The 16,054-nt window shown below is 38.2% G+C and overlaps 1 protein-coding gene across 2 annotated transcripts in view; it reads left to right on the forward strand.

Annotated features, from left to right (window-relative positions):
• Positions 1–13,438, forward strand: part of LOC126485042 (39S ribosomal protein L16, mitochondrial) — a 30,999-nt gene extending 17,561 nt beyond the window's left edge. For both annotated transcript variants that reach the window (XM_050108647.1, XM_050108654.1), the window contains exon 6: positions 13,159–13,438. In XM_050108647.1, the coding sequence (XP_049964604.1) occupies positions 13,159–13,374 (216 nt within the window). In that variant the 3' untranslated portion in view covers positions 13,375–13,438. The remainder of the gene's footprint in view (positions 1–13,158) is intronic.
• Positions 13,439–16,054: the final 2,616 nt, after the last annotated feature.

Raw genomic sequence — 16,054 nt, forward strand, 5'->3', positions numbered from 1 at the left:
CTGTGCTGCTCCCATTGCAGTATCAGATGAAGCACTTCCGCCCTAGATGACTTAATTCTTTAAGTCAGTGCGGTTTTTACCTTGAAAAAGTATGTGACACCACTTAGACACACAATATTGTTTGGCAGCTTAATGAATGTGACTTTGGGAACAAATCTGCCAGTTCCTAATCAGTCCTCCTTTGATAACATGTGCTTCCACTGGTCATGTCAACTCGTGGTCAAGAATTTCTCAGGGGAAAAAAAAAAAGTTCCCACTAGGTAGCAGCAGTGATGGCCACACTTCAGTTCTAGTAAAAATGGTGTTGGGATGACAGAAAGCGTCTGTGTTCTACATTTTGCACAGTGCGGGTCAGTAATAACGTTCAGCAAGGTTTTCGTACCAGGTATGGTGTGGATCCTCCTGCAGCACAGAGCATTAGATGATGGCATGAGCAGCTCCGAGAAACAGATTGTTTGTGTAAAGGCAAATCGCTGGGCCATCGCGGAGTGTCTGACACAGACGTCGAATGCCTCTGCCATATTTTCACTAGGAATCTACAGGAATCCTGTCGCCATGCAGCTCGACAGCTCAACATGTCCCCAGTGTCCATCTGGCATGTGCTACACCAATGTTTACACATAAAACCATACAAAATTTGGCTACTGCAAGCTCTTCGTGGAGGTTACAAACAACAATGTGTGGAGATCTGTAATTTTGTTATTGGCAAGATGAAGGATGACAGTTTTCTTCCACGCTTAGTGTTCAGTATTTAGTGAGCAACATTCCATTTAAATGGAAAGGTGGACCATCATAGTGTAAGAATATGGGGTATGGAACAACAATGTAAAGTTGTACAACATGAGAAGGAATCTCCAAAATTTATTGTGTTGTGTACAGTTTCACGGGAAAAGGTGTATGATCCATATTTCTTTGCTGAGAATATTACAGGAAGCACATATCTCGGTGTGCTTGTAACTTTGTTTTCCCACAGTTGGAGACTGACTTGAAAGACTTCATTTCGCAACAGGATGGGGCACTGCCACACTGGCATCTGGAAGTGCGGGAATTTTTAAATCAAAGGGTTACTGAATCATTTATTGGTCACACTGTACCAAATGATTCAGACGTAATACCTGGTCGTGTGTGATTATTTCTTTGTGGGGGTTTATAAAAAGACTCTGTTAATGTGTCTCCATTACCAGAAGCAATGAATGAACTGAGACGTCTCATAACAGCAACTGTGGAAGCTGTAACTCAAGATAAGCTCCCTGCAGTACGAGAACAATTTGAATACTGCAGTGACATATGCTGTGCTTCTCAAGGGGGGCCATATTGATCACATATGAAAAGGCATCAAAAAAACAAAATACATTGTATATGTTTATTAGTGTCAGAAATATAGAAATGCCAAATCGAATGATTCTTTTCGATATATATAATAAACCACAAGTACAGGAGGCCTAGCAGATGTTTTGCGTTAAAGCTCCCTTGTAGTGTGTTGAAATTTAGTTGACACCCACACACTTTTGGGCTTCCTTTAACAAATCTAAGATGAAAATATGAAATTTAAGTTAATTTTTCCATTAAATTTTTTTTCTGATTTGGAAAGTCACAGAACGCTATCTTTTCGTCATATTACCAGTTACTGCTGATGTAATTTTAAACCGCATTTTCTCCACTCCAGCTATCTGTATTATGTAAATATTTATTACTAAAAATGTAAAAAAAAAATGTATTTTTATGAATTATTTACTTGAAAAACCTCATCCGAAAACTTTTAAGAATTACACAAAATATTATTTGGTTAATATGTTAATAGTCAGTGCAAACACAGTGGGCAATATTTTGCTGTGTAAAGTGTTATAAATTTTTCAACATTCTGCATATTTCGCATCACTGAATTTCTACTGTAAAATGTGCATGTTGGCAACACTTTTTCAGTGCTCTTCTGTTTGTAACAAATGAGTGAAAACTTGCACATAAACCAGTCTGCATTGAGTTTTGTATTTGGTTTGAACTTTTTGTTAGATACAATGTCGGTGAGGAAAAACAGTAGTGAAAGAGTGAGGTGTGTGGACTATGAAAAAAATACACATGAAGATGGTGTTCAAGAAAAGTGAAAAACACTTCACAGTTGTTGGAAATTTGTCAGAGGTATTGCAGAAATATTTCGGTCCTCAAGTAAAGGTATTAGCATCACATCCATTGTGCAGGAATTGCTGCACTCACTACAAGAAGAAATTTAGTGACAACCGACCTGAACGATCACCATCACATGAATGTGAAACTTAAGAAGACAGTGCAGATATGTTGAATGATAGGATTTCTTCTATAGCCTCTACTATATCCCCCCTTAAATGTCCAGGAAAGGTAAAAAACACAAGAAGAAAACAGTATGTAAAAAGAAAAATGGAAGAAATTGAAACAAGTTTTACACAAGCAAACATCTACAAAACTTTGTGAAGTATATAATGTACACTTTGCAGTGATATGTGCACAAAATGTGATGTGTGGTTTCAAAACTTAAATACTGCTATCTCAGCAGCCAGCTATACTGAGAAGGTACAGTTACTGACACTGATACCTGGTAGCTACTCTAACCAGCAGAAACAGAAATACATACCCACTTCCTCACATTATGTGATTTCAAAATCCCGTAAAATAAAGAATGGGAAACTTATTTGGGCATACCCAGATTGTTACTGTGGCCTTCCGTTGCAAGATGATATGCTTACTGTTGCTGTGGAATATTACCTAAGTGATGACAAAGATTGCAGCAGGAAAAGTCCTAACCAGGCTAATGTTATCTCTGTTAGTGAAAATGGTGAAAAAATTATAAAGGCAAAAATATATATGACAAGATCTATAAGAGAAGCATAATTCCTAATGGAAAAGGAGAACCCGAATTTAAAAACTGGTCTCTCAAAATTCTGCTCCTTATGACCAAACTGGGTAAAATGCCAGCCAGTGAAGGATTTATGCGTGTGTATGTACTGCACTAATTCGAAACTTGTTTGTTTTGCAATATACAGTGTCACAGGAAAGAAGTACACAGAGATGGGCCTGATGCTTTTGTTTGTATGTCAAGAGTCACAAGATAACTGTTGGTTGTGCAATATGTCCTACTGCTGAAGTGATGACTGTTGAAGCTGAAGTGATGACTGTTGAAGCATTACACCTTCCGGATATTGACAATGACATAACCTATTCATTCTGGGATGGAGGAGATATGACAAAGAAGACAGTACAGCCAGAGAAGTTTGTTACAGAGGTTAGGCATTGTGTTATGAAAGGAATAGCTCACCATCATATCCAGAGGATTCAGAGACAGGCCATAACAGAAATAAAATCAGCCACATCCCAGAATACTGACACATTAGTTCTTCATTTTGACTTTGCTGAAAACTGGTCTGTTGCTTTGCAGAATGAAATTCAAAGCTACCACTGGCACACATCAAAGCTATCAGTATTCACATGTGTTGCTCACTTCCTTGGAACATCACACTGTTTTGTTATGGTCAGTGATAATCTCATTAATGACAATGCACATGCATGCTACACTGTCAACATAATAATTGATGACATGGCATTTAGAGACCATGTAGTTCCTAAATGTGTGTATGTAACTGATGGTGCAGCATCTCATTTTGAAAACCACTTTCAGCTTTATGAGCTTGGTCAGCACTGTAGCACAGGAATTAAGACAAAAAAATGCATATTTTCAGCAACGGGTCATAGGAAAAGTGCATGTGATGTGGTAGGAGGTCTTTGTAAACACCTTGCAACAAGATTTAATCTCCAGCATGAAGTTGTTGATGCTATAAGAGATGCTATGGGACTTGTACACATCATATCAGTTACAATCATAAAACACTTAATTCTAAATGAAAGTACATTAAGGGAATTCCATTTAAAAAAAAGAGAAGAGTGGTCTGCTATGAAGTCTGTGGTAGAAATTCAATCAAGTGACTAAGGGGCAAATACATTGCAAGAATGGTTTTGCATGAAATGCAGCCTGTTACTGTGTGTGAAATGCAGAGACCACAGTATACATTAGAAGACTTTGTAGTGAGGCATTTCATTGCTTGTGCATATGACAATCAATGGTGGGTGGGACAGAAAATAAGTGTGTCTCATGAGCTGCAAGATGTAACTGACTCCTTTATGGCATCTTTAGGTGCGGATAATGCTTTCAAATTGCCTTCATCTAAAAAAGATCAGTGTGCAGTACGCATTTCCCAGGTACTGCTTTTGTTGGATCATCCTTGTTTGCGTGCAAATTCTGCTCGGTTATACAAGCTCAATGAGAAGCAGATGAAAAAACCAAATGAACTCTTTTCAACAGGGTCGTGTTGATTGTTACATTGTAGACAATTTTAATTCATGGAAAGTCATGAAGTAGTAAAATCATAACCGAAGACAGTAATAATATCATAAACAGAAAAATGGGTATAAATATCGTGTATCTCGTCTTTGTTATAAGAAGCTTTCGAACAAACTTATAAATTATTTTCCCACTCGCTTTTCATGTTGTAAAGTTATTATTTTGTTCAGAAATACCAGTTTTTCGTGACATTTACTTAAAATCAGTGATCAATTGAAATATTTAAGTGTCCATGATATTTTGACCTTGAGGGTAGAGCTAGGTCTGCCTAAAAAATTTCTCACATTTTGTACAGACAAATATTGTCCACTCTGATTGGACATTACCTATGTACAATGACCAACTAACGTACCATGAATTTTTTAGAACATTTAGGATGGAGGTTTTGGAGAAAATAATTTCTAAATAACCAAAAAATTTCAGATTATTTCATCTTTATGTACAAATATTTTGACAGTTTAAGAATTTCGTGCATTATTGTCATAACTGACAGTTAGCAGTCCTTGCACTTCATCATTCGTGAAGACAGATAACATTCTGTGACTATTCATATTTTCAAAACGTGATATTGAAATTCACAAGAAGTTAGAAATTTTCATAGTTAATTATTTTAAAAAATCCATCTTAGAAGTGTGTATGTATTAATGAGGTTTTATAGCATTGAGAACAAAGTATTTATTGAAAATAAATTCAGATCTGTATCACTTTTGGTTTCTTTATTACAATTTTTCTGTTTTCCCTTTTGTCACGACATTTCACAAATACTCTCATTTAGGGAGGTCTGTAGCATTTTAACAAATCATCAGAAAATCAAATTATTGTAATTTTGGACAGGTATCATGTGGAACTTCAACATATATTTGTTTCAGCAAAGTTTGAAATAGTGATGTGACACATTCACCCTTGACCTGTATGATTTGAGGTGAAATCGCTCCACTATATTCAAGAGAATAAAGTCCATCAGGGCAGTGCAACACTTCACAATAGCTATCATTGGCACCCTTTCTGCAGTCAGAAGCCCTGTTAAAAGTTCATTGTGTGTGGATGCACAGTTTTCTGCTCTCACAATTTTCTGCTCTTCATCCGATCTTGCAATGGCCGTGAGGTAACTATGGCCGACCACCAGCAGGCTAGAAAAATGAGCTAATAAAACTATTTTTAGATTCTCATTGGAGAAGACATTGTGTAATTTATAACCAAGCATGTCAAAGTTTTAATCAATCATAGCTTAAACTGTGGACAATATTTTAAATTTTAAGAAATTTATGGACTTTCTGGGCCTAATGTAATGTGAAATTAACCTGGCTGCTGCACTTAAAAGATATACAAACAAAGAGCATAAAATTGTTGAATGTTCTGAAATGTCAGCAGAAAATGTGATTTGCCAACAGCTCCCATCTCCTACAGTTTTATAGAGCAATTGTCAGATGTGGACAAGATTACGGCAACCGTTATGGATCCTACCTCAAGATGTTAGATGATTTCCACCAGTAGGGTATTAGGCCATCAATTGGAGCCTCTCAGACCAATCCAGTTCAGAGTCTGTGTGCAAAATTTGGTGGCACCTCCATATGCAAAAATAATCCCCGAAAATATTGGCAGTGCCTGAGTCGTATGCATTTGGTGTGGTGGAGCATTCAAACTGAGTGAGAGGCCAGAAATTGGCCACATGTGACCAAGTCATTAAGAATATGTCCTACAGAATGTTTCTTGGATCCGGATGTATCGGACCATCAAATAAGAAGCCAGGGATAGAGCAAACTGCTGCCTTGGTATCTTCAGAGGCCCAAAGTTATTGTAAACTTGCCAGAGTGGAAGAAATCTTGTACTTCAGATTACATTTGTAAAAGTTTGTTTTAATTATTTTTAAGACTGTACAAAGATTTTATCCTTATACATATATTGCTACATGTGCAGATGGATTTAAACAAGGGAATGCACATGGCTGTTCAGCAATTTTTCCTGATAGGTTTTCAAGAGATTGCCTACAGGAACAGTTAACGAATCATGATGCGGAGGTATATAGAGTAGGGAAATCACTGGAGCAGATCGAAGGCATCACAGCAGGCAGATCGAAGGCATCACAGTTTCTCACCTGCTCTGACACACTCAGTGGCCATCAAGTGGTACAGCAGATGTATCCAGTAGAAAAAATGATTTCAGACCATCCATGATGCCTTACAGGAAATCGAAAACCAGGCAAACGGGTGGTTTTTTGCTTTGTTTCAGAACATGCAAGGATATAGGGAAATACTACACCTGATGAAGCAGTCAAAGAAGCATGTAGAAGTGCAGTAGTTTAGTGTACCGCCTTTCAACATGAAATCACCTCATTACTGACAGAAGATTCATATGTCAGTGAGAAAAGAACAGCTGGAAGTTGTACATAGGAAGCTGTGGTCATTTAAATCAACAACAGAAGCATTGGCAGACCTCATCCCAACCACACCAGTGGAAGGAAGTAATGCTCACCAGACTAGAAATAACACTTTCTATTGACATATGGTGGTGTCATCTGGTGGGAGAAGCTTATAATATGCCACTTTTGGTACAGTTTGTTTTACTATGTCTACAAATTTGCTTCCGCCATTTTTTCTCGAAGTTTGGGGCTTTATTGTGAAAAACTTACAAAAAAATTATGATTCATAGTATTGCCCATCGCTGGCTACTACATTCTCCCATCTTTCGGATAGCGTACGAATCCCGTGGCAGAAGAACTGGGCGTCTTTTGTGGGGATCCATGAATCGATTCAATTTTGCACTTGTTCGTATGATTGGAAGTGCTGCTCAGCCAGACTGTATGCCACTGATCGAAAAAGGTGGAAGTCAGAGAGAGCAACGTATGGGGAATATGGCGGGAGGGATAGGACTTCTCATTTCAATGATTCCACTTATATTTTGCTGGATTTTACGACATGGGGACGAGCACTAACCTGCTGCAAAATTACTTTTATGTGTCTACCACTGTATTGCGGCCGTTTGTGTTTCAGTGTTGGGCTCGAACACATCAATTGCTTTCTATAATGATGTCCTGTGACTGTCTTCATCTGTTTTAGTAGCTACGAAAACGTTCTATCTTACACCGCCATGCCGGTCTTCAACATCAAAATCACCGTTCTTAAGGCATTGAAAACATTCTCTGCACGTTCTTCCACTAATAGTTCCCTCACCATTGGTCTTACCCAGCATTTTAAGAGCCATAGCCACAGATTTCTTCACGTTAAAACAGAAAATTAAAACTGCCCGCAAATGACGAGAAATGGGGACGTAAGTTGATGTACTTAATCGAGCATAACCGTATGATGCAATCACAAATCGACTAATATTTTTATGGCATTATGTTTACAGATGCCTAAGCTTATTGTATTACACATACGACCAACCACCCGAAGCCCACTTGCCCTACTGCCGTCTATTGCAAAACGGCGGAAGCAAAGTTGTAGACCTAATAACTACATGTATTTTATATGCTGACGTAAGTGCAGCCCTCTGTTTAGTCAGACCTGTCACTTGTCCTTGTTGACAACAACATTGTCACATGTGTTGTAAAATTCTGTGAAATGTCAGGCCTCATCCCAGAAGTGCTAAGGATGTACAAAGTGCTCTTGGGTGGATGACCTGACAAGGCAGTTCAGCATTTTTATTCATTGGCTGTCAGTGTTGTGCATCTAAAAATGGTTTTTACAGTTGATATAAGCAATTTACCTTGTGAGGATAGACCCCCCTTCCTCCCTCCTCCCCTCCGCGACACACACACACACACACACACATACACACACAAACTAGATTTTCGTGCAAACACCCATTGAGGTCACTGATGATCATGCTGTTGAGCACCCCAAATTCATCATCATCATCATCATCATCATCATCATCATCATCATCTAGAGATTTCTCCAGTAAGTAGATGCATAATACAAGCCTACTTCCCAACAACAATGAAGGAAGGTGAAGAAATAGAAGATACAAGAAATCAAATAGTAGAATTACTCGGAAGAAAAAAGAAATATGATAATTTCATGTTTATATGAGATATTAATTCCTTTGTAGACAGTCTCCAGAATGGGTTAGTCGGGGATATTAGAAAGAATAAATACTAGAGATGAAAGGCTATTGAAATTTTATGACCACTGTGAAATTTTCCTTACAAAAAACCCAGATTGGAAGGGAAAAGCTCTTGAAAGTACTGGGAGGGAATTCTAGATTGAAAATAACTTTAGTTGAGCAAAGATATAGAATTTAGTAACCCTGCTGGATGTATTTTAAGTTCAGCTTCACCTATACAGGTGAACTGAAACTGGTGCTGCTGTTTACCAGGACCTATTTGTACTATTATAATTTAAAAATGTGCTTATAACAAAGCAGTAGTGCTTGGACTGACATCAAATTCAGTCAGGATCTACTGCATATTAATTTCCAGCTAGAACTATTATTGTTTGGTTTTGTGCACTGATAGAAATTTTAATCAGTTATTATAGGAAGTTCATTTGAGTTCAGTAAATATTGTTGGCCCTGAAGTGAGGATTATAACACTGAAATCAAATTAAATCTACACTGGCGTCCAACATTAAAGCAATAATTTGAAATATTGTAAGATTGTGTTTACTTTGCCACAAAACAGTATAAACAGGTGATAGTACAGTAGAAACAATGTAAAGAATACCGAACATACTCAACTGCAACATTCATAATGATAGACAAAAACGTTCTTTGTTTTTTTTTTTTCCAACTTGACAGATTTGCGCACACATTCTGACAACTGGTTAATGTGCTCAGTGTGGGGGTGTGACCACCTCTGGCACCAAAACAGGCCTGACAACGATTGAACGTGCTGCGAATGATGTGATCAATCTCATGTTACGGCAATAACGCCCATTCTTCATTCAGAGCTGTTCACAAGTCTTTGAGAGTGGTTTGTGGATGCTGACGTCATGCAAACAGTCTCCCTAATGCATCCCAGACATGCTGTATGGGATTCAAATCAGGAAAGTGAGCAGGCCACGCCGTGCACGCAATATCTTCCATATCCAAAAAAACATCAACTCCCATGATTTATGAGTTGAGTATTATCATCCATCAACACGAAGTCTGGGCCTGCAGCAACTTGCAACAACTGCACTTGAGATCCCAAGATCTCCTCACGGTACCTGACAGCAGTTAAATCCTCCTGATTCACCTGTACAATTTCATGAAGAGGTGTTCGAGAGATCAACATAATTCCTGCCCGCATCATTAGGGATCCTCCTCAAAATTTGTCTCTTTCTACAATGTTTGGGTCCCGAAATCGTGTTTCATGTGCCCTCCAGTTGCGAATCCATTCAGAATCACTCTTCAGTCCAAATGGGACTGGTGTGAAAAGAACATTGGCCAACCATTCGACTGCCCAGGTGGGATTTTGATGGCTCCATTCTAGACGTTCTCTTATGTGAAGACATGGCAGAGATAAACAGACAGTAGGTCTCCACCAATAAAGGCCACTCTGCTGAAGCCTTGTGTACAACGTTTGCCTTGATACAACATGTCCAGGGGATGCTGCGAGGTCAGATGCCACTTGCAGTGCAGTAATAAGGCAGTACCGTTGTGACCTTACAGTCAAATAATGGTCCTCTCTTTCTGATATCACATGTGGTCAGCCCTGTCATGGTCTTCGGGATACTGTTTCGGTCTCTGTAAACTGTCACCTCATCTGAGAAACAACAGAACAATTCACATTAAGCCATTAGGCCACATCAGTTTTTGACTCTTCTGCTTCCATTGTTCCTGTGGCCCTCCACAGCAGTGTGTCTGTAGGTGTCTTCTCTGTGCCATACTGTCTGTGACTGTGTACACAGTGATTTTGGGTGTGGGACTACCCTGCAGACACTACCCTACTTGATAGGTGCCCTGACATTGCTGGAATGGTACTCCGTTGATTAGAAATTGGAATGTCATCCTCCATGCAGAACACATTTGTAATGATATCTGTTGACAGTTTTTATGATTATATCATGAATTTGACACAGGACAGGGAAATAGTAGTTTGTTGATTTAATTTTGGACATCAGTGTAGTCATTCCTACCCAAGTTTGACATTGATAGTGGCCACTTAGTAGTTACAATAAAGTGCAGTTATATTATAGGTATAGAAAATAAAAAAGTAAAATGAGTTAAGTGAAAAATGAACTCACAGCTGAAGATTATATGCGGTGTCCATGGAGGAATGGTCAGCATTCAGGACTATGATGGGAGTGATAGAGCCCATGTTCACTAGACTTTCTTGTTTGAAAGTCTAGTGAACATGGGCTCTAAACTGCTACCTGAAGAACTATGAGTACTAGTTAATCTTTGCTGCTATGAAACACATCTCTTCTATTGTACAATGCTTGTAGCTTGTAAGGCACCCATTTTAAAGCCCATGTTTATTGACTTTTTTGCTTCGAATGATCATTCCTGTCATATCCCTCAATGTTGATTATTCCTTCTTTGAGACCTGGTAAAGATGAGGTAATCAAGATAAGCAAGGCACTTGAAAGCTGAAAAGAAGTAAGAAAATGTAGCAGTGGAGTGAGAGACAAATCCTAGGACTGACTGAGCACCGAGCAATGAAAAATTATACTAAAGGATTAAAAATTAGTGAGAAAGAGACACACTGCACTATTTATTTATGCTTGCATTCATTTCATGCAGCAAAACTAATGCCTTGAGGTCCTCTTTTTTATGTCCAACCAGACTTTCTTCGAGAGGTAATGTGCAGTATGCAAAGTACATGAGTTAATAATAGTATTAATAATAAAAAAAATAGGAAAATAGTCAGTTATCAGTCTTATTAACATTGTGTTAAGTAATTTTTTCATGGCATAGCATTCCTGGCAAGGGGAAGCATTCACATAATAACAAAAGGAATAAAATCTGGAATTAACTGGTGTGGGGGAAGAATGAGAAAAATATGTGGTAGGTGTTATGTTGTAGGTAGAAATGTATTCTAAATTTTTGAATTCTGTCAGGCAACAGAGATTTTCTGCATCCTGTTGTTCTTGTTTTCTTGGATACTTACCCGAGATTATGCCAATACCTTACTTTTTTAATAGGGTAGCTGGATAATGGGAGGAACTGTTTTGTGAAACTTTTTACTGAGAAACTTTTGTTGAATAGAAAGATCACCTGTGACTTCTTAAGATTTAGCTTAAGATCTAGGTTTTGTGCCTATCTTAATAATGAACAAAGGTCATCATTCATACGGTATGGCAAAAGCAATGATCTTTGGGACTGGTGCTGAGATACAGCCGGACATTTTCAAGATATAAGTGATAGTTACGAGAATATATAACATATATAAAATGTAGTTGATGTACATGGAGGTAAACACTGTACTTAGGACTGCACCCTTTTACCATGGGGAAACCCTGAGGTTTCCAGCATGACTCTACTAGTTCATTGACAGCTCATTAACATCAGGTTTCAAGGTAGCTGCTGAACCACAGTAATAATGCACTGTGTCAGAAATTCGGCAGTTTCATTTTCGTAAGTAATATCTCAAAATCAACAGTATTAAAAGCTTTCCTGAAGCCACACAGTGTTAAAATGATCTATATGTGACAAGTTAAATGTCCTCAGTCACTTTTATTGCAGAAATGGTTGTGCTGTGATGTTTCCAGATGCCTGAATGATATTTGTAGTACTTATTGTAAGTTTTAAGTTGGGCTGTTACTTTTTATGATCAGTGAATTGCGTGAATTTGGGTACTGCAGGTTATATACTTATTAGCTTGATTTTGAGTTGTTATTCTTTGTTAGTGGTCAAATTAAGCTTTATTTTCAGTCAGCAGTGTAAGTAACCTGAACGAGAGAGAAACTGGAAATGTCAGTATGAACTGGAATAATAATTTCAGATCATTTTCAATCATATCTGTGCTCACTCCATCATTACTTACTACTTCAGAAGAGATTCTTCATATGGTTTTATATGCTGTTTATGTCAAAAGATGGCTGAAGGAAAACTCATTCTTCATAAGAGTGCTGTCTTTTGGCTGATAGTGTATTGTAGCATGAAAGGTTCACGTGCAGAGGCATGAAAATAATATTTGACTTTGCTTTTGCTATATCAAAGCTGCAATCTTTTTCCACAGAGCTGCAGGATTCGACTTTCTGCATACAACTTAGTGGGCATGCTGGATTTTGGCGTTGTGTACATTTTGCTTCACTTTATTCCAGTTTTCTGTATATTTGATAAAGTTCAACTGTTGGGTTTTATTTCAATCTTCCATGCAGAGTCTTGTCTTTTCATTTGGTGTAAGTCCATAATCAGCCATTGAATAGAAGCTCATTTTTGTTTTTACTGAAATCTGAGAGGCATGTTTGCCATAAAGTGTCATAAGTTTGCAAGTAATTCTGAGGCTATGCCAACAAATTCCAGCCCTTGAAATGTGCAAGCTATATCTTGTCTTGAGATGTCTGAGCAATCCTTGTGTAGTGCATCTTGGTTGACCTGTTCTGAAAGGTGAAACTTTCTATGTAGTCTGCATGGAGAACATTAAGAATATAACACCTTGAAGAGAAAGATCAGGAGCAGGAAGGTGGCACAAACGATCCTTTTCATTGATATTATGAAAGTGTGGGTGTATACGCTACTATAATTATAATTTGGATCAGATTCTTTTAAAATCTCTTTCAGAAACTTTGAGTTCTTAGAAAAATTGTAATTTATCCATTTTGAATGACAAAATTAATAAATATAGCAGTAGGTACTTCTTGTTAAAAAAACTGTACATATTTTTCTCAATTTTCTGAACTGTGAGTTTCTTAAATTAATTCCAGGTTAAAGGATTTCTGGAAATGATAGCTCAAAAGTTGCCATTTAAGGCTAAAGTGGTCAGCCATGAAATGCTTCAGAAAATGAAAGAAGATGAAGAAAGAAGAGAAAAGGAGAATATGAACCCATACACATTTAAATATGTTATACAGAACAATATGGGTGGATATAGAAAGTGGTTGTCAAAAGCTGATTATAAGTGGTATGGAAAGTATGTGTAATTCTGGTGCAGTGTCTGTAGTGTATTGTTTTTATATTAAAATAATTATGAAAAATTTACTGGAATATTGGTTTCTTACTGCCCTGTTTCTTTACACAATTTACACGTGTTTTACATAAAACATATTCTGTATACACATACTCAAACTTGATTAACTTTTATACCAATTTCTCATGCCGTTTTTATCTTTTTTTCGTCTTCTTTGTTTTACTTTTGGTGTTGTTAGGAACTGTATCAAACAGTGTAACTGATTCCATTTTACCTACATAATTTTATTTACTTCTCACTGTATTTGGTGCTTCAATATTAAACTTGTACATTTATTGATTCATGTAGATGGTCCACATGCCAATGATGGAAACAAGCCTTTTAACTGACAAATTCCAGTGTAAAAGTTGACATCGGTGAGTGCCAAGAACTGGACAGATAGCCCTTAATCACAGCTTACTGAGGACTTATGGATGAACAAGGGTATATCACAGTATCCAGTCCAGATGTTGAGCCTGTGCAGCTATTACAGTTTGAGTCATGAACGATGGTGGTTTATACTTGTTCTGCACTCCTATGTCACACATTCTCTGAGTGTTCAGTAGTGTTCTGAGAGCTCTGCTGTGAATGTCATAGCCAATGTGAGCATTAAACATGATTGTAGCGAGTTATTTACTGAATTTTTATTCCACTTGTTGTGAGTTGTTATCGGTGATGGCGATGTTAAGTGACAAATTGTACATAAGCAAGTGAGAGAGATGATTTGCAGGATACGTGCTTTCTTCAAGCATAGAGCACTTATATACACATGCTGCAGTTGTTGCTTGCAACTGGCAACACTGTAATCCCTTTCCATTTCCTGACTTGTGCAAACATCCATTGTTTGTGAATCAGACTATATTACCCAAAAGATATCAGTCTTGATGGATAGCTCTGCGGGAAACAAATATGGATAGTCTGTTCACCAGCTGACATTGCAGACATACGGAATCGATTTGCTAACCTGTGAGGGGACTGATGACCATAGATGTTAAGTCCCATAGTGCTCAGAGCCATTTTTGCTGACCTGTGTGCTACAGGTGACATTAAGACTTACTTATAAATGACAATTTTGACACAGTCATCACTGGCATGATCAGCATGTAAACTGGTGATGATTATTCCTGGTACTGCACCCAGGCCTGGGCTGAGACTGCTGTTAATACAACTGTACTGAAGTTTAACACTATTCACAGAGCCCATTAAATTCTTTTAGCTGTTGCAGGCTGTTGTACATGGGTATGGTTGTTGACCCTACCACAAGGTTAGAGTTCCTAGGAATTAGTATTCTGGTCTCAGAGAAAGGATAATGGGAATAGTGGGCTGAGAGAGCTCGAGCAATAGCTTCAGGCCATGGGGTTTGGCCAGTTTCTTCTGCCCCCAAACTTTGTATTTCAGATTAGGTTAGAAGGACAGTAAAATGGATGTTAGGAACCTACTGTTTCTGTTGATATTTATTTTGGGACAGTGAGTTGCAGAAACTTAGGATATAAAAATATGATCTGGGGTAAACACACACACACACACACACACACACACACACACACACACACAGAGAGAGAGAGAGAGAGAGAGAGAGAGAGAGAGAGAGAGAGAGAGAGAGAGAGCGCGGGGGGGGGGGGGGGGGGGGGAGACAGCATCTCACCTAAGAGTCGTCAGCTGCATTTTCTGTGATGTTTTGGCAGGTATGAGGGTGGTTTGAAAAGATCTTGGAATGGTGTAGGGAAAAAGTACTTAAATTACTGAAACTTTTTTTAATTTTCCAGTGTAGTCTCCTTGTAGAGTAATGCTCTTGGTCCAGTGATGTTCCTGTGCCTTGATCCCATCTTGAAAATGAGTTTCCTCCAGGCCTGCAAAATAGTTGTCAACTCCGGCTATCAATTCTTCGTTTGAGGTGAATCTTCATCCACCATGAAAAATTTTCAGTTCTGGTAAGAGATGGAAGTCTGATGGACCCATATCAGGTGAATAAGGTGGGTGTGGCAACAATTCATTCCTTAGTTCGTGTAATTTAGCCATGGTGACGGCACATGTGTGCGGGCGCGCATTGTCTTGGTGGAAGATGACTTTCTTCCTTGCTAAACCTGGCCTTTTTTTGCGTATCTTTCATTGCAATTTGTCCAGGAGATTAGCATAGTATTCTCCAGTAATTGTTTGCCTAGTGGGGAGATAATCTACAAACAGAATCCCCTTTGCATCCCAGAACACTGATGCCATGACCTTTCCCGCTGAAAGAATTGTGTTTGCTTTCTTTGGTGGCGGAGAATCAGTATGTTTTGACTGTTGTTTTGTCTCTGGGGTATAGTAGTGCACCCAAGTTGAATTTATGGTCACAAACCAGAGCAAAAATCTTGTTCGTTTCTTCTAAAATGGGCCAAAAATTGTTCCGATATGTTCATTCTCATGCGTTTTTGATCCAGTGTGTAGAGCTGCAGCACTCATCTTGCAGATAAGTCTTTCATTTCTAATGCTTATGTGATATACCCTCTCAGATGACATCTGGCAAGTGTGAGCAATTTGGCGCACTTTTAATCGGCGTCCTCCTGGAAGATTTTGTGCCCTTTTGTAATGATTTCTGGAGTAGTGACATATCTTGGCCGATCACTGCACAGATCATCATCTAAGCTCTCCTGACTAAATTTAAATTCATTTAT

Source organism: Schistocerca serialis, chromosome 1 (assembly GCF_023864345.2).
Source record: "Schistocerca serialis cubense isolate TAMUIC-IGC-003099 chromosome 1, iqSchSeri2.2, whole genome shotgun sequence".
Classification (NCBI taxonomy): domain Eukaryota; kingdom Metazoa; phylum Arthropoda; class Insecta; order Orthoptera; family Acrididae; genus Schistocerca; species Schistocerca serialis.